Consider the following 24901-nt stretch of genomic DNA (forward strand, 5'->3'; position numbering starts at 1 on the left):
TGTTGCATTAGCTCTTGTTCATGACATCATGTCTGGAGACAGGGTCTGATAGACTTACATGTGGAATTGGAGACTTCAATTTCAAATCTGCCTCTGCCTGGTTGAGTGGTTTTAGGGTCCTCGTAACCTCTACAAAGTTGAGTTTCTGGGTCTGAAACCTAAGGACAGAGGTGATCGTAATCCATTTGGGCTGCTATAACAAAATACCAGAGGCTGGGTAGCTTATGAACAACAGAAATTTATTTATAGTTCTGGAGGTTGGAAGTCTAAGATCAGGGTGCGAGCAGATTCACAGTCCGGTGAGTATCCTCTTCCTGGGTCACAGTTGGCGTGTTTTCTCTGTAACCTCCCATGGCAGAAAGGTCGAGGGACCTCTGCGGGGTCTCTTTCATGAGGGCACTAATTTTGTTCATGAGGGCTCTACCCTCATGACCTTATCACCTCCCAAATGCCACACCTCCTGATGCCATCACTTTGGGGGTTAGGATTTCAACATATGAATTTTGGGGGAGGCAAATGTTAAATCTATAGCAGAGGTACTTTCCCCATAGGATGGGGGAGAGGGAAAGTATGTAAGCACCTGTCATAGGGCCTGGTGTGGAGCAGGTGCCCCATACAGATGTTATTACAAAATATTGAGTATAGTTCCCTGTGCCATAGAGGAGATCCTTCTATCTATTCTATGCCTTCTTTGAATGACCGTAGCACTTGTTGTCTGTATCATTTTTATGTCTGTTGTTGCTTTGTGATTGAAAATGAAAAATTTCTATTTGTCCATGTCCTGGCCCTTACATAAAAATGTGTTCATTTATCTATTTCATATTTATTGACTACATCTTAGACACCGTGTTAACTGCTGGTTCTAGACGTTAGTAAAATATAGACCTTACTGCTCAAAGGGTCACAGTATTTGTGGGAAAGCAAAAAATGAACAACCTATGTCTCTAAGAGCTTTGTACTTCCCAAAGAGAACACACCTCGTAGGTACAATAAATCCATGTATCATACGTAAATGTATAAATAGTTAATGGGATTATACACCTGAGATAACTGCTTTTCGATTCTGAGGAAATGATGATTATATTTCACCAGGAGCTCAATACCACTCTGAGAATGAGGGCTTAACCCCCGACTTGACTCACTGCCTCGCTTTCCTATATAAAAATACACAAGTCTGTACATACGCTCTAGAAAAAGGCTTATCTGGCATGAATTTCAGATAGCAAGAAGAAAACTTCAAGAGGTTCAGAGAAGCATCCAGAAGCTCAGATGACTGGCACTAATACAACTTGCTTGACAGGAAAATAGAACTGTAAATCTCACAAAATTAGATGATCTTTTAAGAATTTCAAAACCTCCTGCTATTAATTGGAAATCCTAGAAGAATAGCTTCTTTTAAAATGTACTGATAATATGCTTTACAGCTTAATATTCAGAAGCCTATGTTTTGGCTAAGTGAGCTTCAGGAAGGAAGGAAATTTGCGGTTTACCTCCACTTACTTTGGAACCGCTGGTTCCAAACATCTACTTCTATGCACAGTCATCTTATCATCTGTAAAATGGAGGCAACTCTAAGACAACAGAGTTACAGAGATGTTGCACAGCTCCATGTGTCATTGTCTTCATTTGTTTCAGAATACCAATAACATCTAAGCGACTACTGAAAGAGTGCTATATTATTTGGGGTCATCTAGTGCAGCTCTGTCAAAGTAAAGAAAAGGGACCTAGAATGACTATAATTTTCCCAAGAGGACACAATTATTTTATGGTAAATCTGGGAGAAGAACCCTGATCTCTTGGATCCCATTCCATTGTTCTTTCATTGGGTTCTGAACAACCCAGAGAAATAAAGAGAAATAAAACTCCTGTGTGCTGTGTCACTGGTACAGGACACGGCAAGATTGGAATTGGAGCACTACATATTAAGAGGTATCTGAGAAATTCTTCAAACTAATTGAGATATATACCAGGTACATAGAAAACAGTATGTTTTATGAAGATGATTCTGTGCAATGAACAGAACTGGTAACACACACTGGAAGGTGAATTCTCATTTTCTGGCACCTTGAAAACGCCACCTCAACATACACGTGAAAATAAACATTTGAACTGGGTCATATTTAATTCTGCATGCTCTTGTAAGTCAGCAAAATATTCCATATATCATTTAAGTTGTCACTCACTTTTTAACTTGACTTTCAATTTCTAAAGTCTTTCCAAACATAAAACAGAGGTGGGAAAATGGTATATGGGAAGCTGCAGAGATGAAATAAGCTTATTTCATTAGGCATAAAGATGAATATCCAAACAACTTCTTCATGGCTGAAAGTGTCCAAATCTACTGTCTTCGTTTTGTAGTCAAGGTTTCCGGAAAAATATGCTAATGGATTCCTTATTACCCAAATGCCCCATATCAGTTTCAGTAGGTATCATTATATATTATGGAAATTTTTCTCAGTGACAGTGAAAGACATCCTGGCTGAACATCCCCCTGCCCATGACACAGAGATGATGGTCTCAAGCTATCTTGAAGGCATTGGAGCCCACACTATCCGTTACTAATGTTAATGGAGGATAAAACTTCATATTCTGTTTGCTCTATATTTGTTCAATCACTTCTTCCCTTCATTAAACTGGATGGCCCATAATTGAGTCTGTAGTGTGTCTATCATTGGAAACTGAACAAAGTTTTGTTGGTTTTATTAATGTCATACGTTTCTAGGGAGGGTCTATTCAATAACTAAGTCTAGTTTCACAGTTACAAATAAATTATGATGTAACTTTGAATAAATTAAGCTCATCATAAAGGAAGGATACTGAGAGTTGCTACTACCCCTTCCTTGAGGGACTCTCGTAAAGCGCTAAGTAAAGTAACAGAGGTGTATATGTATGCATACATTTTCAGTGATATTTGTACAGACTTAAAAAGAACTCTACAGAATGCATTATAAAAACCTTAATGCTGTGTGTCCCTAGTTCCCAGCTCTCTCATTAGAACTACTTAAATGAACACAATCTTATCTGTTAGGATAGCTATCAGAGTACTCCAAATATTACTTCTTGCAGTACCCTGTCCCAACCATTTGCCATCCTCTTCCCATTAGTCCTCAAGTCAGAAGCCCCGAAGATCTGTTCATTAATTTATGAACACATTTCTTCATCCAGCCAAGAAAACTGATTGATCCCTTACCAAATTTCAGGCACCATTCTTCCGTATGATGTATAGGCATGTTCAGGAAACACAGCAGTGATTAACACAGATGAATATAGTCTCTCTTGAGCTGAGGGGGGAGACAAAAGTAAATAAGCAAATATAAAATCATAAGTATAGGGCTTCCCTGGCGGCGCAGTGGTTGAAAGTGCCCCTGCCGATGCAGGGGACACGGGTTCGTGCCCCAGTCCGGGAAGATGCCACATGCCGCAGAGCGGCTGGGTCCGTGAGCCATGGCCGCTGAGCCTGCGCGTCCGGAGCCTGTGGTCCGCATTGGGAGAGGCCACAACAGTGAGAGGCCCGCGTACCGCCAAAAAAAAAAAAAAAGCTATGAAAACAAAACCTATGGATGGAGACCTCCATGAAAGATGGAAGAGTATAATAATGGCCAGAGTACATTACTGTGGCAGAAGCAGCAGCCCTTAAGGAGGACAACTTTATAAATTACAAATTGGATTTAAATAGACAGGGAATTGAAAGTGGAGACATTATTTTCTGCAGAAGATGATGGACAGGGGAGAACAAAGAAAAGAAAACTGAGATTGTTAGTGAAATACAATGCTAAGCATATAAGTTAGGACTGAGTCCTTAACTTTCATTTTTATTAATGAGTGGGTGAGTATAGATTACTGACTACACAGAACCAAACCTGGGAACACATTTTATATTTATGATCTTTGTGCCTAAAACTAGATTCTCCTGCAATTTAATATGACACTAGGACAATGACTGGTCAAGTTTTAGATTAATCACTCTTACACAAAGATTTTTCATTCATATAATCTCAAACAAATACTGCGTCACCAATTAAGTTCCAGATCCTATGCACTCTGGCTGAAGATATAAATATCTTGCAAGCCCAGCGTCACTTTCCTCTTTCTCTGGTAACAAATCACACTTTCTATTATGACAATGGCCCCAGTTATCGGCCCAGGAATAAACACTAGACTCAGGAAGAGCCAATTAAAGCCCTCCTTTAGAGTTGATCGAGAGCTTTAAGGTTAGAGTATTTCAATCTTACGAAATTTTTGTAAAACAAAATTATTTCAAAATCGACTAATTATTCTATAAGTTCTAGAAACTGCATTCTGTGACTAAGAGGACAATTTATTTGCCGTCGTTTCTGCTCTGCCCACTTTATGTTTCTGTTATTGTGAGATAAAGGCAGTGGGGAATGGCAAACCGATTCTGATTCATTCAACACATGAGTGCTTCTTAGGTACAAAACACCATTCTGAACATTGTCCGAGGTAAAAAGATAAATAATACCTAGCCCCTTATAATACCTAGCCCCTTACCCTCAAGTTACCTCCACGTGTATGTTATGTATGTATACCCATACAATTAACAAGTCTTTAGATGTTTTACCTTCAAGAATAATTCAGATAATGGATTATGGATATCATAAACATTTAAGATTTAACAGATTTGTTACATATAGACGTTGTATCATGGATTTAAAAGACCATAGCAAGCGGGCAGCGACGGGCGAAGCGACCGAGGGGGCGGGGCGGGCTGCGCGGCGGACGCGGGGGTCCGTGCCTCCTCGCGGTGGAGGGCTGGGGTTCGCCGGCGACGCCGGGTCGCTCCGCGTTGCCAGGTTACCGAGCGCGTGCCCCGCGCCCGCTCTTCCGCCCGGGCCGCCCTCGGCACCGCCTGAGCCGCGGTGCGGGCTGCGCGGGGCGCCGGTTCCGCGGAAGCCTGGGTCGGGCGCTGCGTGCGGGACTCTCGTCTCTCGTGGACGGGGCGCGAGCGCGCGGGGGACGTAGGGCGCCGACCTGGGCCTCCCCGGCGCTCCGGCTCCGCTCAGGGCGCCCGCTCAGGGGCCTCCGGCGCGAGGCCCCCTTCGTGGTCAAGATGGCGGCGCCCAGGCGGGCCGCGCCGAGGTGAGCTGGAGCCGGGCCCGGAGAGGGGCGAGTCGGCCACTCCCAGGACTTGGACCCCGGGCTGGTCTCTCGTCTCCCGGTGAGCGGCGGGTGAGTGGGCGCGGCCGCGCGTAGGTCCGTCTCGTGGGGTGGTCAGCTCTTCGTGCGTCCGCAGACTTCTGTCGTCTGATAGTCAGATCTGGGGTGGCCCAGGTTGGAGGCGAGGGTGCTTGATTGGGGAAACCTGAGGGGTTTAAGGACTCTATTGGGATCGTTTCAGACCCCAGCAAGAAGCTGAGCAAGTTTCCTCCTGACTCTCTTGCCGGCTAAGTTTTCTCCCTTCTCTGAAGGTGCCAGCTTTTCTGAATCACCTTGTTACCCGGGGAGATACAGTTGGTGGTTCTGACCGTGGAACGTAGGGCCCGACGCGGGGAAGCCTGAGCTGGTTCTAGTTACTTTGTTTGCAAAGCACTTGTCTTGTCTTTGGAATCTTTGTGTATGTAACCGACGTTGGGAAGAGCCAGCGTTTTCTCCTCCAAAACACTGCGAGGGGTAACTTTATACGTAAGAAATAAGTGGGCGTTCACATCCATCTCTTTTACAACCACTGAGTTTTGGTTGTGTTTCCTTTCTTTAAGTTTGTCTCGTTCTGAAGTGATAAGAACAAGAACAAAAAAAACAAAAAAAAGACCATAGCCAATTACACAAAGTATACTCTAGTCTCAGTCCTGCCATTAATTAGCTTAAGTCATTTAATTTTTCTAGGCCTCATTTTTCTCATGTGATGTTTTTTCTTTGAAAAAGTATAGTTTCTAGAAGTCTCTAATCTCTGTGTCATAGTTCAGCTTGGAGAAAACCTGTTCTTATCCAAACTCCATGACATTGTATTTCCAGCTCCAACTTTGGACTTTGAGTGAGTTGGGGGCAACTTTTTAAGGATATTTTCACACAGCTTTTTTAGTTAATATCAGTCTAGCTGACTTGTCATACTCAGACTTTCTCCCATATTCTTTTACCAGTGTGTTCCTTAGTCATATATATAAAGACTGTTGTGGGAAAAATGACCTCCTGGGTCAGCTTACTGCATGGTCATCGACATAGGGCAGGGAGTAAGATTCTGTGGATTTTACAGAAGCAGATACAGGTTTCATTATCCATGTCCTCTCCCCTTTCATCTTACAAAAACAGCAGGCTTTTCTTGGAGAACTGCCAGATAATGCCATCCTGCCTCCTCACGGGCCCTGGGGATGAGTCGCCCAGGGACTGAACTCCAGTAAAGCAGGTGATTGGCTCATGGGTAGGCATCTGACCTCGGCTAAGTCTATCAGACTCCTCCCCAGGACTTTTGTCTCAGAGCAAAATGGAAGAATTGCCTTTTCTCTCTGGAATTTCTAAGCTGGGGAGATATGACTCTGGGACTCCCAGTGACCATCCAGCACAAGAAGAGACTTTCTGTAAAATAAAGTCTTGCAGAGGTAAGCAGGGCTGAGCGATGTAGAGAGAGCTGGAACACTGCTGATACTCTGGAACTTCCAGATCCAACTGTATCTGGCTGCATCCCTGAATTTCTAGTACTTGTTTGTTGAGGTTGTTGTTGTTTGGTTTTTGTTTTTAAATTTCCTTTGACTATTTTGAATTTGTTTTCAGCCATGTGCATTTGAAAGCATCATAGCTAAAAGAGCTAATTTCCTACATTAATGTCAGGTTTGCTTCCTTAAGTGAAAAATCATATCCGCTATTTTCTTTAAATAAAATCCTTCTAGCCCAGGTTTGAGATATTCAAAACTCTGCCTCCTACCCAACTCTTTTCCAACATTTAGTATATCACCTTGAAGCATTTGTGACCACATCGTTCCCATCTAGACGCAGTTGAGAGAGAGAGCAAAGACTCCTGATATAAACTGCAACCTATACGCCTCCTACCTGGAAGCTTTAGAACATACTTGATTCTTGTCATTAAAGCAAATCTTTTGTTGTTGTCTCCAGGGCACAGAAGCATTTTCATGGCATAATGGAGTACAAAGTACATTAAGCCTAACTCTACTTCTCATCCTCTTTTACTTCAAATAGGCAGAAAAGAACCATCTCAAACACATTTTCCCAACAAATAAAATACATATACGATTATGTTTAGAAGACGTTTATGCAACATATAGTTAGACTGATTAATTAATGGACCTTTTGCCAATTGGTACAGTAAATATATATGTTCAATGTGCTCAATTAAAAAGAAGACAATAACATATTTTTACAGGTTAATTATCTGAGAAGAGTATTGTGCCAGCACACTTGATACTACAGTATTTCATGTTTGACAGGTAATCTTCTTTCAATTATATTTACTGCTAAATGTTTCTTGGATCAAGCTATTAAATTATAAGGTCAAAAGTAAAATGATATGAAATTACAATGATAAAGGGACACATATCCCACTTTATGAGAATAGAAGTTCTAATTTCTTTTCAGTACTACTAGTAGTGACCACAGTACTAATTTGAGCCCTTACTATGAGCCACTGTGCCCATATACATTTAGTTCTTACAGTAGTTCTGCAAAGGGCATATAATAATCCACAGTGTAAAGCTGAAGAAAGTGATTCTCATAGCTGAAAGTCACATAGCTGGTGAGTGGCAAAGTCTAGATTCAAACTTAGAGTCGTCTGACAATGCCCAGGTTGTTGACCACTATGTACACTGCTCAATTGTTGCACCAATAAAGAAGTGCTTGAAATAATTATAGATTTGCCTACCCTGAAACTGCAGTGATTTAAAGACATCAAAGTTGCCAGTTGCTTAACCACATCTACTTACAGTAAGAAATTACATTTTATTTCATTTCTAAAACAAGATTAATTCTGCAGGCCCATCGAAACTTGAGCACACAAATCCTACCTCCAAATGAAAGATGCTTGTTTTCCATTATTCAACAGATGGCCCTGTACAGAGGCAATAAATATATAGTAGAATTTTCATTCAAATAAATGAGGAGAGGTTTCTTCTTGTCCTGATTCAGTGCCCATCATTATGGATTATGATGGCTCTTCCCAAACTTTACTTCATTCACTCCACTCTTTCTACAAAACTCCAGTAATGGAATTCATCATTCAGATATATGTGCAAAGCGAAAGGACTGTATTAATACAGTTGCTGAAAGTCAAGTTGATAGAGCACAGGAAATACATCCTAATAAATGCAACATTAACGTTTGTGTGGGCCTTGGAGTGAGGGGTAGAAGAATTTTCAGTTTAATGGAATATTTTGCCTCTTGCTATGAAAGTGTGGCTTAATAGTCTTGTAATTGGTCATTTACAGAATCCTCCATCTCTGGGTTTCATGCTTTCTTTACTCTGCAGCTGTTGATTCCTTCTCTTGTTCTGGATGGAAGATAGCAACGAAGCCACTTCAAAGGGCTCAGCCTGCCTTTCTGTGTTATTGTTTAGATGAAGATATTTCCATTTATTAAAGCACACTATTTAAACATTTTTATCATGTTTCAAACTTGACTGTGTCCTGAAGGTATGAGCACAGGCGGACATAATGGGGGATGTTTTCCAGGAGAGAACATACCCTTATCAAAGGAATTATCAGAATTTTCATGTATGGATTGAGAATCAAATTCTGGAGTTAGACCTGAATTTAAATTCATACTCGCAACTTATTACCAGTCTCATCTTGATCAAACGGTTACCACACTTCTCATCAATTTCCTTATCTTTGAAAGTGGAATAAGAGAAGTATGCCTGGTGGAGTTACACATCAAGCTCATCTGATAGAATATTCATAAGGATTTTGCACAAAATATACATAGAAATATTTTAGCACTGAGTTTAGCATGCGAGTCATCTTCAATACATTTAAGAGCTATTATTTTATTATTATTATGCTATTATTAAATATCACTATTACTTAAATTTCATTACTGCTAAAATTGCTGTAAAACTACCGCAATAACCCATGATGAATTCCCCTCTTCTGTTTCCTTTGTTTAAATGGAAAATATATATATAAATCTAGACAGAGAACACTTTAGTGATCCTATTCAGTGGAGTGAGAATTTCCATGGCACTGATTAAAACAAATCCTGAATTGCATGGACTTAAGATAGCAGAGAGGGGCTTCCCTGGTGGCGCAGTGGTTGAGAGTTCGTGACCCGATCCGGGAAGATCCCACATGCTGCGGAGCGGCTGGGCCTGTGAGCCATGGCTGCTGAGCCTGCGTGTCCGGAGCCTGTGCTCCGCAACGGGAGAGGCTGCAACAGTGAGAAGCCCGCGTACCGCAAAGAAGGAGGAAAAAAAAAAAAAGATAGCAGAGAGGCTAAGAGATTTGAAGTTCGACATCCCCAAGTGTGAATTCTACTGTGACCCTCTTCTAGCTCTAGAACCTTGAGGAAGTTACTTAAACTTTCTGAGCTTTACTACTAGTTTCCTCATCTGTATCTTTTTCAGGACTATTTATCAAGCATCTTCCTGTTCTCTATGCTTGGACGTATCAATGAATAAATTAGACAAGAGCCTTTGCCTGCGTGCTCCTTCTTGCATGCTTTCTCCCTCCTTACACTCTCGTGTGGAAACGGATGTTATAAATAAACTCTATGCTTTGTCACAGGTTGATGGGCGCTACGGGATAAGGAAAAGGATGTGACGCTCACTGAAGAGGCTTGGGTTGGGAGTGCTGGAGGAGTGTACAGGTAGGTTCTGATTTTAAATAGGGTAGTCAGGGTGGATTTTATAAGTTGACATTTGAGCAAAGACTTGAAGTGAGGGAGTTGTCAGAATGTATGATGGGGAGACCACTCCGTGGGAGCAAGAATAACCAGTCCCAAAACTCTAAGGCAGAAATATGCCGGGCAGCTTGGAGGAATATCAAGGAGGCCACCCTGGCTGACTTAGTCAGTGGGGAGGAAGAGACAGCAGGAGGGCTGGAGGTCGGATATGTGATGGGATGGATTGGGTAAGTCCTGGGAGGCCATCACATGCATTGTGTCTTTTACTCTAAATGTAGGCAGCTAGGGGCAGGATTTTAGCCGAGGTATGGCATGAACTGTCTCTTGTTTGAAAAGCATAACTCTATCTGTGGTCTTGAGGATGTGGGGAGAGAGTGGAGTCAGGGAGAATCTCGGGAGGTGACTACAGGATCCTCGAGGTCTATGTTGGTGGCCTGCACCAGGCTGCTAGCGGCTGGTAATTCTCAGAAGTGGAACATTGGGAAGGAAGGTTGTGACAGCATTTCGTGGTAGATTGAATGCAAGAATGGAAAGGAAGAGGGGGTCAAGGGTGAATTCGAGATTTAGGGCTTGGGGAACTGGAAAGGTATGGTTACTGTCACCTAAGATGGAAAAAGTTTGGGGTAGAGCATGTTTGGGGGATTAAAGACCAGTTTTGGAGGTATAAGATTTGAGATGTTTTCGTGACATCCAAGTAGAGATGCTGAGTACACAGTTGGATACACAAGTCTGCAGTTCTGAAGAAAGGTCTAAACTAGAGATACACTTTAATACAATGGAGATATTAAGAATAGTTACATGGAAGCGCTATTTTAAAGGTAAAATGAAGTAATGCAATTAGCACTCTGTCTTCTCAAAACATTTAATAACTGTTAGCTAAAATAATTATCTGAAATGAAAAAATACCTATAGTTTGTTTTGTTGTTTGCAGTAAAAGTGAATAAAATGTCACAATTATTTTAATAGTATTTGTGACACAGTAGTTTTAGTTAAGACACCATGACTATAAACATTTACACTAAACCTTTCAATCTCCTGCTTTTCACTCTGATAGGGTACTTGGAACCATATTTTGTAAGGTTTAAGTTAGTTGTCATAGGGTACCTCTTTAATTAGAAGTAATTCTGAACTGTCTAGTTCCATGCAGTTTTATATACATATATGTATAATTATTATTTTATGATTTATCAAACTCTGTTGAAAATTTGCATCACTGATATACATTAGAATTTAAGCATTTACCCAGGTACTCAAGGAAAAAAATGTACTTGTCTTGTAATTTCCATAGGGGTACTTGCTTTCACATCTTCTCTTCACTTTGCAATTGAAAACATGGCAGGGGAAATATTATCTTACTGGTCTTTGAGTTCCCCTTAGCTATCTGCAAGTCCTTAAACAGCCTTTGTGGCTTAACCAAAATTCTCTTCCATCTTCATTCCGCTAACAGATATTGGTCTAAGCATGTACTTATACTAAAAAATGCATGACCACGTTGTCTCTACACATCTGTAATTTTATGTTAACACTATCATTATGTAAGCTGTACTTTAATTGTAATTATAACAGATTTTATGTCAACACACATCCATTTCTAGTGTTCATCTGGTGTTCAAGGGGAGAGCAGCATGTCGTAAATTTTATCAAAATATAACATCTGAAGAATAGAACAGAGGGTAATTGTGTAATTCTGTATTCACTCTAATTAAGTTCAGTGGAGTTGGCATAATAGAATTAAGATGAAAAAAAAAAAGACATCGAGGTACCATGGCTCCCTCTCCTAACACACCCTTTTCGTATCCAAGAGCAGAGACTCAGCACCTTTCTGTACAGAAATGGAGACAGGAAGAGGCCAGAGGATGAATGACAGGCACGAATGAGGTGGAACTTTGAAGAGCAACATGGAAATGAAATACTTCTTTTGTATTTGGTAGGTGGGGAAAATGTACCAGCGTGTATGCCTACTGGGACCACGTTTTCCAGAACAGTTAAGCCCAGTGTCAACTGTGCTGTCCCACCTTCCTCGTAAGTAGGAACATACTGTTACTTGAATCTTTGCTTCCTGTTTCTTGATAGCTGGTTGAGAAGATTATCACAGGAAGTGCATCTTGTTAGCAAATACACTGTTTTGAAATGATTGACACTCACTGAAGAGTGGCAACTCCAAGCTTGCTCTCTCTTGATCTTGGACTATTTAAGTCTGGAGTGCAGGAGTGGGTTATGGGGAAAGACCATTGGAATTCTTATGTCTTCAGCATAATGGTTATAGCATAATGGTTAGGAGTGTAGGTGCTGGTTCAAATCTCTGCTTTCCACTTGCTAACCATATGAGCTTGGGCAATTTACCTGATTACCTGAACCTCAATACTCCTGCCTATAAAATGATGTTAATAATATTTCATCCCCATAGACTTTTCAATGTTAAATGTTTTCAATGTTAAAATGAAGTCACTTACACCAAGCACTTAATGCAATGCCTAGAGCATAGTGAAGTCTATTATTATTACTATTACTACTACTACTACTATTATTATTATTACTGTCACGATGCCAGGTGCTATTTTTCCTATGCCTTATTCCATTATCTCTTGCCCTGTCCCCCCATTTCTGTCTTGTTTCTGCACAAGGGTAGGTTTGTCACAGAGCATTTTCTTTCCCTAGTGTCTGACTCTTAGTCATCAAGGTGACTGGTCCACGACCCGGCATTCATTGCTGCTCGTTGAAGCAACCCATTTTGAGAAGGGGAGTTGGGTATTGATGCCAAGTTGGGTCAAGGAGAGAGAATTTTCTCTCTTCTGCACTCAGAGAGCTAAGTGAAATATTCAGGCCTCAGAAGGAGAATCAGGCAAAGGGCAACATGCTTAATTTCATACCTTAGTGATTAAGAACAAGTCAGACAGGCTGGATTTGAACTGATTTCCGTCATGTACTGATAAAGGGATCTTAGGTGCTTTTGTAACCTGTCTGAGGCTCAGTCAACATCTGAAAGAGACGAATAACGTTATCAGGACCTAGCGTATAGCCTCGTTGTAATAAGTGAGTAAATCCTTTTAAAACGTTCAGCACGTTGTTTGGCATATAAACACGTAATAAAATTTAGCTTCTTTGACTACTACCGCTGCTAATATTATTAAGTAGCTGAGCAGATCCGAGGCCCATTTTTTTCTTAGATTGCACATAATCATTTGGACAACCAGCTCACATTGATCAACCGTTGCTTATATATAAACCCCCATGAACCCAAAGGTGCTTTAACTCTCTCCCAGTCAGAGCCTGTTCTGGGGGCAGAAGCAACACTGGCACTACCCCCGTCATCTTTGCCTTTATTGTCACTACACTCGCCTGCCGTACTGAGCACTTTCTGTGTGCCAGGCACCAAATTTAGCCCTGCGTATGCACTGTATCATATAGTTCTCACACTCAGGTGGGAGACATTATCATCATCCCCAATTTTCAGATAAAGACGCCGAGGTGTTGGAAACGTAAGAAACTTGACCCACAGCAAGAGATGGAGCCGGAGTATTCAAACCCTTCTCTCTGACCTCAAGAACCCTTAAATATTAGCATACTACTACATCCTGGTAAGAAAATCTGCTTCCAGCCACTCTGGTGAGAGTAGAAATGATTCTCAGTCCCCACATTCCTCTATTGCCCATGCCACCGTAGCCTCAGGACTAGCGGGGAAAGGAAGTGATCTCTTCAAAGAGCAGCCAAAGGGAACCTACTCCCTTCTGCCTTTTCATAATCAACTAACCAATATTTTATTTCCTTCTTAAGAGTCCCCACGTGTTCCTTTTGGTACTTAGCTTGGCCTTTTAGAATTCTGACATTCTGTACATGACTCATCCACTGTATTTCATGTTAATTTATTGAGGTCAAGTATAGGGTCTTACTCATCCTGAAGTCCAGTTATCCCCTGTCACATCTAACTCTGTTCTTTTCTTCTTGTAGGACATCTGCAGATATTTATTTGAATTTTGTTGAATTGTTCTCATCAGTAGTACATTAAAAGTTATACAGAAAGTGCTTTCTTATAAGGAAAACCATCTAAATAGATTTCTAGCTCTTTACTTTTTATAGCACTATTGTAGAGATTATAGATTTCCAGGTAATATTTTTTAGATTGAGTTCTTCATATCATCTTATTTTTACATATAATGATAAATCTGAATTTTCTCTATCAAAGCTCCGAGACTTCACTGGCTTGTAACTTAGCTTGTTGATTATGTGTGGTTGACTTTTCCATTTACAATGATATTTGATCCTGGTAAGGATGGGGCTGGGTGGGAAGGTACATCTTAGGGCCATCAATTGGTTTTGTAGAGAACTAACATAAGGATCTAAAGTCTCATCATATTTCTGCAGAACTCATGAATCATTTTATTATAATTCCATTCATCCAGGGAGTATAAAACCATTTTCAAATTGTTATTCCTAATTTGTTCATCTTCTCTTCCTTAGTCTTAGTGAGAAGAGAGCAGGCTGAATGGAAGAAAGTCATTATGACCACTGGGGCCACTAGGGTAGGCATCAGTCCCAGAGTTTTGTTTTCATCTCTCCGCTATTAATATTGGCTAATGTCTTGAGTGCTTACTTGGGGCAAATTACTTAGCCGACCATGGCAAATGGATTGTGTCATTTCATCCCCTGATAGTCATACAATTAATGTATGTATTATTATGATATCCCATAATGCATATATGGAACAGAGCCTCAGAAGTAGTTATTTGCTCACCAAAATATGGTAGATGTGGAATTTGGACTCAGGTCTGATAGACTCGTAAATCACTCCTAGTGATTTTTACCACTAAATTAAAGTTGTAATACCTCTGGAGAGTAGATAGTTTCTAAAATTTCCTCAGCTCTAACGTTTTATAGTTAAATTTTTGTCTGATGGCAAGCTTAACAGTTAAGATGGGTAGGAAGGAATGCCAGCCTGTTGAATGCAATTTCCCTGAAATGAGCCAGTTCACTCATTCATTCACTCAGCATGTATTGAATGTTTGCTCTGTGCAAAGGCATTTTAGGCATCACAGTGGAGTGAGCGCCCCTTCCATAGACTCTCCTGCAGCACTCAGAGAAGTCTTGGACTGGTTTGCCTGTTATGGAATGGGGCTTGGTGATAGAAGCCTGGTTTGTCCTCCACTGATAAAACTAAGACATACTCATATGAGTTTAGAGGCATCTTGAAGCCGTGGGATAGTAACACACATGAATCTTACCATTTTTGCCTGGGATTAATGATATAAAGGCTTTGGATTTGGGTATGGAAAATGGGTGCAATTATGGGTGTGTTGGTTCTACATATATATGGACATCACGTGTCATCAGCCTGCAGCTACCTGCCATTCCTCACTACTTCTTCTTTTCACAAACCAAACAAGTACCTTCTTATCTCTCCTGTGGATAAGCTCTTGACAGTGGCACTAGGGCCTCCCTCAATAAGTACATCATTGGCTAAACCAGTGGTTTCTCAGATATGCTCATTGAACAACCCTTAAGGTGGATTGACATTCCACTGCCTAGAATAGAATATGGTGTTCTTTAGAAATCGGGGGGAAAAAATAGGCCACCAGATGTACTTTCTTTAATTTAAATTGTTTATATATATGAACAATTGTTATATATGTGTATGTATACTTGTTCATATATATGAATGATTTAAAATTGAAGAGATAGATATATACACACACATATATATATATGTATATTTAAATTTTGGCTTCTGTTAGCAAGTAGTAAATTAAATTATTAGCAGATCCATACTGCAGGGAAATAACCAATCAGATTTCATTCAATAGCTTGCTTTTTTGTAGATTTATGGTTGTGATTTTACATCTGCAGGTATGTTTGCTGAAGAAAATATTTCAGCCACTTTACACAAAATTAAATTCATTTAATACCAATGCGGCATGTCTCAAATGTCTTAATACAGTTTTAATCTTGAATCGCATCAGAAGTATGAAATTAGAAACATACCCCAAAATCATTTGAAGATATAATTACTTTCATTTCCCTTAGACTTTTGAGACTTTTGAAAAACAAGTATTTACTTGTACTTATCTGTTTCTGTCTCTCTAAGGATAGCAAACACTGAAACACAATTCTTTTTAAAAGTCAGTATTGAAAATATATTGTCCAAGATGATCAAATCTAAGGAAGTGGCAAAGAAATTCAAAAATTTAAACTTTCAAAGGGTGCTTTTTTTGTGAATGTGTAGTACTTGTTCTTCTGAAGGAATTAATCTTTTTAAAAATTTAATTAACTTATTTTTTATTGAAGTATACTTGGTTTACAGCGTTGTGTTAATTACTGCTGTACAGCAAAGTGACTCTGTTATACATATGTATATACATTCTTTTTCATACTCTTTTCCATTATGGTTTATCACAGGATATTGAATATAGTTCCCTGTGCTATATAGTAGGACCTTGTTGTTTAGCCAATCTATGTATACCAGTTTGCATCTGCTAATCCCAAACTCCCAGTTCATCCCTCTCCCACCTGCTTCCCCCTTGGCAGCCACCAGTCTATTCTCTATGTCTCTGATTCTGTTTCTGTTTCATAGATAGGTTCATTTGTGTCATATTTTAGATTCCACATATAAGTGGTATCATGGTATTTGTCTTTCTCTTTCTGACATACTTTACTTAGTATGATAATCTCTAGTTGCATCCATGTTGCTGCTGCAAATGGCATTATTTCATTCTTTTTTTTATGGCTGAGTAGTATTTCATTGTATCTATGTACCACATCGTCTTTATCCATTCATCTGTTGATGGACATTTAGGTTGTTTCCATGTCTTGGCTATTGTGAATATTGCTGCTGTGAAGATCAGGGTGAATGTGTCTTTTTGAATTATAGTTTGGTCTGGATATACGCCCAGGAGTGGGATTGCTGGATCATATGGTAGGTCTATTTTTAGTTTTCTGAGGAACCTCCATACTGTTTTCCACAGTGGCTGCACCAACTTACATTCCCACCAACAGTGTTGTAGGAGGGTTCCCTTTTCTCCACACCCTCTCCAGCATATGTTATTTGTAGACTTTTTAATGATGGCCATTCTGACTGGTGTGAGGTGGTACCTCTTGGTAGTTTTGATTTGCATTTCTTTAATAATTGGCAGTGTTGAGCATCTTTTCATGTGCCTATTGGCCATCTGTATTTCTTCTTTGGAGAAATGTCTCTTTAAGTCTTCTGCCTATTTTTTTGATTGGGTTGTTTGCTTTTATTGTCATCAAGTTGTATGAGCTGTTTGTATATTTTGGAAATTAAGCCCTTGCTGGTCGCATCATTTGCAAATATTTTCTCCCATTCTGTAGGTTGTCTTTTCATTTTGTTTATGGTTTCCTTTGCTGTGCAAAAGCTTGTAAGTTTGATTCGGTCCCCTTTGTTTATTTTCGTTTTTATTTCTATTGTCTTGGGAGACTGACCTAAGAAAACATTGGTATGATATATGTCAGAGAATATTTTGCCTGTGTTCTCTTCTAGAAGTTTTATGGTGTCATGTCTTATGTTTAAGTCTTTAAGAGATTTTGAGTTTATTTTCGTGTATGGTGAAAGGATGTGTTCTAACTTCACTGGTTTATATAAGGCTGTCCAACTTTACCAACACCACTTGCGGAAGAGACTGTCTCTTCCCATTGTATATTCTTGCCTCCTTTGTCAAAGATTAATTGTCAAAGATTAACTGAGGTGTGTGGGTTTATTTCTGGGCTCTGTATTCTGTTCCATTGATCCATATGTCTGTTTTTGTGCCAATACCACGCTGTTTTGATTACTGTGACTTTGGAGTACTGTCTGAGTCTGGGTTGGCTATGCCTCCAACGTTGTTCTTTTTCTTCAGGATTGCTTTGGCAATTCTGGGTCTTTTATGGTTCTGTATGAATTTTAGGATTATTTGTTCTAATTGCGTGAAAAATGTCATGGGCAATTTGATAGGGATCGCATTAAATCTGTAGATTGCTTTGGGTAGTATGAGCATTTTAACAATGTTAATTCCTCCAACCCAAGAACATGAGATGTCTTTCCATTTCTTTGAATCATCTTCACTTTCCTTTATTAATGTCTTACAGTTCTCCTCGTATAAGTCTTTTGCCTTCTTGGTGAGGTTTATTCCTAAGTATTTTATTTTTGGGGTTGTGATTTTAAAAGGCATTGTTTTTTTACATTCCCTTTCCGATATTTCATTGTTGGTATAAAGAAATGCAACCAATTTCTGTATGTTAATCTTGTATTCTGCTACCTTGCTGAATTCGTTTATCAGTTGTAGTAGTTTTCATGTAGAGTCTTTAGGGTTTTCTCTATATAGTATCATATCATCTGCATCTAATGACAATTTTACCTCTTCCTGAAGGAATTAATCTTGAAGTTCTACTAAGACTTTTGGAATACCTGTTTTAATGAGCCACTACTTCCTGCCTGAGATTGCACTATGCACCAGAGATTCTAGAATTAGCATAATAAAACTAATAATGCAAACAACAGCAACAAATCTTCACAAACCTCCCTGGCAAGGAAGTAAAGTCCACTGGAAAAACAGACAAGTGAAACACACATTCAAAATGGCAATGATTCTCAAACATTTATGTGCTGAAAAATCATGACAAGCATGATAACCAGGGCAATTACTAGACCCCTTCTCCAGCTGGTCAGGTGTAAGGTCCTGTAACTCTATTTTTGGTGAATGCCTCCAGGAGAGTCTGAGACAGATGTTCTCAGTTGTCGTCAACCTTTAGTGTGCATCAGATTTGCCTGAGAATATTGTTAAAACACAGATTGCTGGGCTCCAGTGCCAGAGTTCTAACCAGTTCCCAGGTGTGGCTGATATTGCTGGCCCAGGGACCACATTTTGAGAACCACCTTTCAAAACTCTGCAGTATGCGGTTGTGTGTGTTGTGAATGAGACGGGCCCAGAGAACCTAAGGTGGGCAAAGGGACTCTGCCCTAAATTAGCCAAAGGTAACCATAGCAGCTAGAATTGATTGACCCAAGAAAAAATTATAAGGACTTTACCTGCATTTGCTCATTTAATCCTTTCAGTAAGGTACATAGGTGCTACTTAGTGTTCCTCTTTTACAGGGGTGTCCAGAGAAGGTAACTACTTTGCCCACGTCCTAAACTGGTAAGTAACAGATTAAGAATTCAAGTCTCGGAAGTCTGATTGCAGAGCCCACACCTCTACCCTTTCTGCATGTAGAGAGGAGTAAAGGGTTGTCAGTGAAGCCTTCCTGGGGGCCCTGGCCTCTGAGTGTAGATAGAAGGATGAGTGGACATAAAGATCATTATTTGTGTGTGGTGGGGGTAGGGGAGGAAGTATGAGGGCTTCCAGAAGAGCCCGCCCTCCCCATACATCTGCTATAAGCAAGTCTGATGATCAGGAGTCCGGAACATGAGTATGACTATGGGATACTGAGAAGGGTTCTAGAACCCTGAGGTTAGAGTTCTGGATCAGTTAGTAGGTAACAGAAAGTGAATGAGTGATTTACCTTACTTTCCACGGGTAGCAGGAAGTTTGGAGATAGTCCCTTTAGCGTTAGTCCAGCTGCTGAAGGGCATCACCAGGGAACTGGGTTGCTTCGCTCTTCCAGCTTCCACATCTCTAGCATGTCCACATAGCTTCAAAGTGACCCCAGAATCTCCAATAGTGTTCCAACAATTTGGGCAGGAAGAAAGAAAAGGAAAAAGAAATTAAGTAAGAAAAAAAAGGCAGTGTCTAACTCAGAGAGCAAATTTTTTACCACAGATGGTCAGCAGACTTGCACTTAGATCTCATCAGCTCGGATTTTAAACTGGCCACCTTAGCCTTAAGGATAATGGGGTCTCCTAAACCAGGGCTCTGGTAGTAAGGAATAAGGAGAGAGTGGTACTGATTAGCAGTGCCTGCTGTCCCAAACAAATATTATCCCCAAACTATTTTTTTTATTCTATATTTTACTTTAAAGAATGGAGGGGAAACATTATGTATCTGTAAATAGCCTTTTAGAAAGGGTACAATTATATAGTTATACAACCCCCTGGAGGGCTCCTTTCTTCTAAAATCTCTTTAAAAACTGTTCAAGGTTAAGGACATTTTTATCTTAATTTAGTAACTTGCAGTCGATTATCTTGGAATGACATCCTCTCTCTGCAGATGTTCTGTCAGGCTTTAGAAAATTCTAGAAGTGGACAGAGAAGTGTTATGGTACATGTATTTGCAATATGCACGTCTTTGAAATGAAATCCATTTAGGGACCAAAAGGCATTTCATGTCTTTGCTATACATTTTCACATATTTGCCTTTCCAGAATTCCTTTGAGCAAATCTGTTAGATGTAACCCATCCGTTTCTCCCATCTGAATTCTTTATTACTAAACATTCTTCAGTATGCTCTCACTCCCCTCTGTCAAAGGCGTTTCTCTGGGTCCTCACCCTTCTCATCTCATATGTGAATGCGTATCTTAAACTGAAGCAACAGTCTGCTATGACTTCTCCATAACTTGAAGAACCTGTCTTTGTGGGAAAAAAAATAGACTTACTAACTTAAAAGGTAAAATGCGTGCAATGTTTCTGAGAATTAAAAACTAAGATAAAAACATAAGCAATGGAAAAAACTTACAGTGGATCCTTTTCAAATACTTTATTTTACAGAGAAGGCAACTGAGGTTTAAAGAAAAAATGCGTTAGTTAGACACTAAATAATAAACCTTAAACCTCAGTGGAGCAACACGTGGACAGTACATTTCTCACTCACTCAGGAGTGTAGTATGGACTTTGGTGGTCTGAGGGTCAGTTTTCTGCTCAGTTATTTAGGGACCCACCACCTTCATCAAGTGGCTCTACGTTCGTCCTAAAAAGGAAAGGAGAGAGGAAGCTGCAAGCTACAATTATCAACTCGTTATCCTTCAGACATAAACTCTTCAGGTCACCTCTGGTCACATTCTTTGGGATAGAACCATACCCAGATGCAAGTGGAGATGGAGAATGTTGTTCCTATCTTGGTCCTAGTGATGCCTCTACAGGCTGGAGGAGCTAATTAAAGTGTAGTCAACAGCTCGTTGTTTCTGCCACAATGAGTGATTAGCCTAAGGCTGTGGATTAATTATGTGTGTGTGTCACATATACATATAATACACACAAACATATATATGTGTGTGTATATATACATTTTTTAGCATGAGTTGACACATGGGGCTTCTGCTGTATCAAGAGTACAAACTGCCTCTTGTTGCTTTTTCTTAATTGAAGTTGACTACTACTATCTATTTCCCTTCATTTTGCTACCTCCCCCCCCCCCGCCTTTCAGTATTATATGAAAATTCTGAAAGAAATAATTTCAAAGTTTCCAGTGCTTTTAAAGGTAATAGAATACTCAGACCTTAACAATTTTCCTGTGTGAAACTTTTGCCAGACTAAAATGTTAACTTATGAAAAGTAAATTTAGATTGATACAAAAGAGAAAATAAGCTGATTTTTTTTTTTTTTACACAAATACCCTGAGCCAGGGTGGAAAATAAATGGAAAACTGGAGGAATTTAGATCCTTTTGTTGTAAATTTAAATAATTTTAATTGTAAAAATAATACAGGCTCATTGCAGAAACTCCAAAATTGAAAGGATTTAAAGAAAAAAGGAAAAATAACTCAAAATCCCATTTCTGATAAATCATCTCTGTAACATTTTTGAGGGTATCTTTTGAAACTTTTTTGTGACGGGGTGCATATAAATACAATGCAAGTATAAAATACCTTTAATTATTATATCAAACTACAAAACAGTTCTATAACATTTTTATTTAGTAATATAAGTATGATTACTCATCACCTAATAAAAATCTGCAGCATCATTTTTAATGGTTGAACAGCATTCTATTATTTATTTAACCAGTCTCTACTGTTCAACATTTAGATTATTCCTGTTTTGCTTTGCTAAACAATGAGACAAGCATCCTTGTTCATATGTCTTTGAGCATTTGTTTATTTCCTTAGAATGGACTTCTAGAACTTGAATGGCTGGTTGTCAGTTCTGGTACATACTGACATATTGTCTTCCAGAAAGGTTACCGTGCTTTTTATTTCTACCAAGAATTTAACATCCAATGTGGTTTCTTACACACACTCATCAGTACCAGTATTATCAATATCAATACCAGTATTATCAAGTTTTTTAAAACTTTGTCATTCTAGTCAGTAAAATATGACACCTGAATTATTTTATTTGTATTTCTTTAATAATAGCAAGGTTGAACATATTTTCATACCCTTATTGGCTGTTAATACTTTTTAGTTTGTGACTTTATGGCATCCATTTTTCATCGATGTATAACAACCTTTTATATATCAATGTGTTTATTTTGTTGTTTGTTGTAAATGCAATTTTTTTCTCTTCATTTATTAATTTTTATTTTGTGTGTGTTGAACTTCTTTAATACTGTGAAGTCTATTCAAAAACTCTTTAGTGAACACAACAAATGTGGAAAATCAGTCATTCTCCTGCATTTTGTAATCAATGTATTTCCTTTTGGGCAGTATGGAAATGTAAGTTCTTACTTCATCTTATGGTTGGAAAGAATCTATTCCCTCGGAAAGGGATTATAGTCTCCATGATGCAGTAATGGGAGATTTTATAGGGTAGGCAGGGTCTACAGAAGAAAAAACCCTAAATCACACTCCATTGGTGGTTGCCTTATTTATAAAAATGGCATTTGAGGTTGTGTGACTGCCATTAGGTAAGCAAAATTAATTTTTAGCATGAAGTACTCCTATCAGCAAGAACAGCCTAGGATAGGCTAGCAGTAAGAAGTGAGGGGTTATGGGATTGGGGCATAGCCTCTGTTTCCTCCAATGCAGCTGGAAATTTAAACTCTGGGGCTCCTGCTTGATCCAATCAGCCCAGCTAGTATGTGTTGCCAGGTAGGGTGAATAGACTCAGAAGTACAAGAGCTCATCCTTGGTCCCCTCTGGAAATGAGCAGAGAATACTGTGTCAAGCAGAGGTGATCAGTCCATGGTCTGGAGACTTGGATCTCCTCACAGAGTCCTTAAAGTCAGGGTGAGACAAAATGCCAATACAAATTATATTGATGACAGTATCAATGAGGTGACATTGAGTCCTTTGACCCAACGTGTGTCTGCAGTGTGCCATCCATTAGTAAATGGGCAAAGCCATTTGACAGATCTATCTGATACAATGAATGAATCTGACACTCATAGTTTGAAAAACTGAAACTGTATCCATTTGTCAAGAACAGTGTCTACTTGTTCTGCTTTATTCCCCCTGGTAGAACTAGGTAACATTGCAGGCAGTAAGACGTTCCAGCATTTCACCCTGGAGTAGCCCCCAAACTGAAGAAGCTGTCTTATCAGTAGTTAGCTCCTTGTCACCAAGAATATTAAAGTAGATTTGTATGATTAGCAAATTAAAGAGACTGTAGTGCCTACCACTACTGTATTCACTAAGGCACCCAAGTTATTCTAAAGAAATCCTCATAATACATTAGGACCGTTTTGAATATTTTTATTTGATTAGCCATAATCTTCTAGTTATAACATCCATCACCATTTTGGCCTTCTTTTCTTACAGCCTAGCCCTGTGGTCTTGGGCTAATCACTAACCTGCTTAGATACAATTTTCTTCTCTATGAAATAGAAACAATATTATATGCTTTGAAGGACTGCAGGAAGATGAGCTGTAATGTTTATCAAGTGCCTAGTAAGTAGCCTGGCCCATAATAAATACTTGGCTAATTGTAGATGTTAGTTTCATTTTTAGTTTTATTTCCAAACATTGCTCTTTACTTTTGGAACTCTAAAATTTGTTTTGAGAGTGGAGGACTTGTTGTTTGGATTCCTCCAACACTCTCTGTATATTCTGTACTTCTATCCCTACATCATTTATATTAATGGAATAAATGATCTTTGGTCTGGTGATTCCAAGGTGACGAGGAGCTAAGTGGAGGTTCAGTATACACCTGGAAGTATGGATTTTCATGCCCAGTGCAAATGTGGGAAAGGCATTATTCCCACATTATAAAGGGGTAAAGACCTCCAACTTGAGGAGACTCTGGGTTGAGAGATGAGAGATTTACAGGTACTGTGTGTATCGTACAGGGTACCACAGGGGCTTTTATGTTCTGTAGCAAGAATTTGCACCTTATACCCTTGTAGTTAGAAGTAAAGCATACCACATAACTAATATCTAGTAAGCATTAGAGTTAGAATAAATACCATTTATTTAACGTTTCCTTTGTGTTAAGCATTTTACAGTTACAACATATGGATGGATACTATATTGTAATGGTTAAGAGTGTAGTTTTTTGAGCTGGATAATCCTGGATTGGAGTCTCATCTTTATTACCTCTTTTTTTCCTGTTTTATTGAGGTATAATTGACAAAACTGTAAGATAGTCAAAGAGTATATCATGATGATTTGATATACATATGCGTTGCAAAAGGATCCTTCCCATCACGTTAATTAATACATCTAACAGCTCATGACACCTTTTTCCTTTTTTTCTTTTTTTGGTGAGAACACTTAAGTTCTATTCTCTCAGAAAATGTTAGTTATACAATACAGTATTATTGACTGTAGTAACTGTGTTATACAGTAGATCCTCAGACCTTATTCATCCTGCAGCTGAAAGTTTGTGCCCTTTTACCAGTCTTCCCCTCTTTTCCCCACCCACACCCCAGCCCCTGGCAACCAGTTTTCTACTCTGTTTCTATGAGTGTGGCTTTTTTTCTTTTTAGATTCCATATATAAATGATATCATTCGTATTTATCCTGTCTGGCTTATTTCATCAGCATAATGCACTCCTGTCTCATCTATATTGTCACAAATGAAAGGATCTCCTTCATTTTTTTAAGGCTGAATTATATTCCATTACCTCTTAAATGAGTGACTTTTGGTACATTGTTTACACTTTCTAAGCCTCAGGGTTTCTTTTCTTCTGTAAAAAAAAAATATATATATATATATATACTAACAGGTTATTTTCTGATATGTGGAATGTTTGTTGAATCAACAACTAATTAGTTGAGATCATAAATGTGACACTTAGCACTGTATTAACATTTATTAATACTCTCCCTGTTAATTTCTACAATAAATTGTATAATAAGTAACAATA

At 39.2% G+C, this 24901-nt stretch overlaps 1 protein-coding gene across 6 annotated transcripts in view; it reads left to right on the top strand.

Annotated features, from left to right (window-relative positions):
• The first annotated feature begins 4683 nt into the window (after positions 1-4683).
• The window catches only part of LOC307175757 (uncharacterized protein), a 44566-nt gene continuing 24348 nt past the window's right edge, over positions 4684-24901 (top strand). For 2 of the 6 annotated variants that reach the window (XM_079901231.1, XM_079901229.1), the window contains exons 1-4: positions 4684-5187; positions 9681-9762; positions 11730-11820; positions 18878-18920. In XM_079901231.1, coding sequence (XP_079757357.1) covers positions 11739-11820; positions 18878-18920 — 125 coding nt within the window. In that variant the 5' untranslated portion in view covers positions 4684-5187; positions 9681-9762; positions 11730-11738. Of the gene's footprint in view, positions 5188-7330; positions 7395-9680; positions 9767-11605; positions 11821-18877; positions 18921-24901 lie in introns of all 6 variants that reach the window. The other 4 variants (XR_013824463.1, XM_079901230.1, XR_013824464.1 and 1 more) reach the window with 4 other exon arrangements.

Source organism: Stenella coeruleoalba (assembly GCF_951394435.1).
Source record: "Stenella coeruleoalba genome assembly, chromosome: 17".
NCBI lineage: Eukaryota > Metazoa > Chordata > Mammalia > Artiodactyla > Delphinidae > Stenella > Stenella coeruleoalba.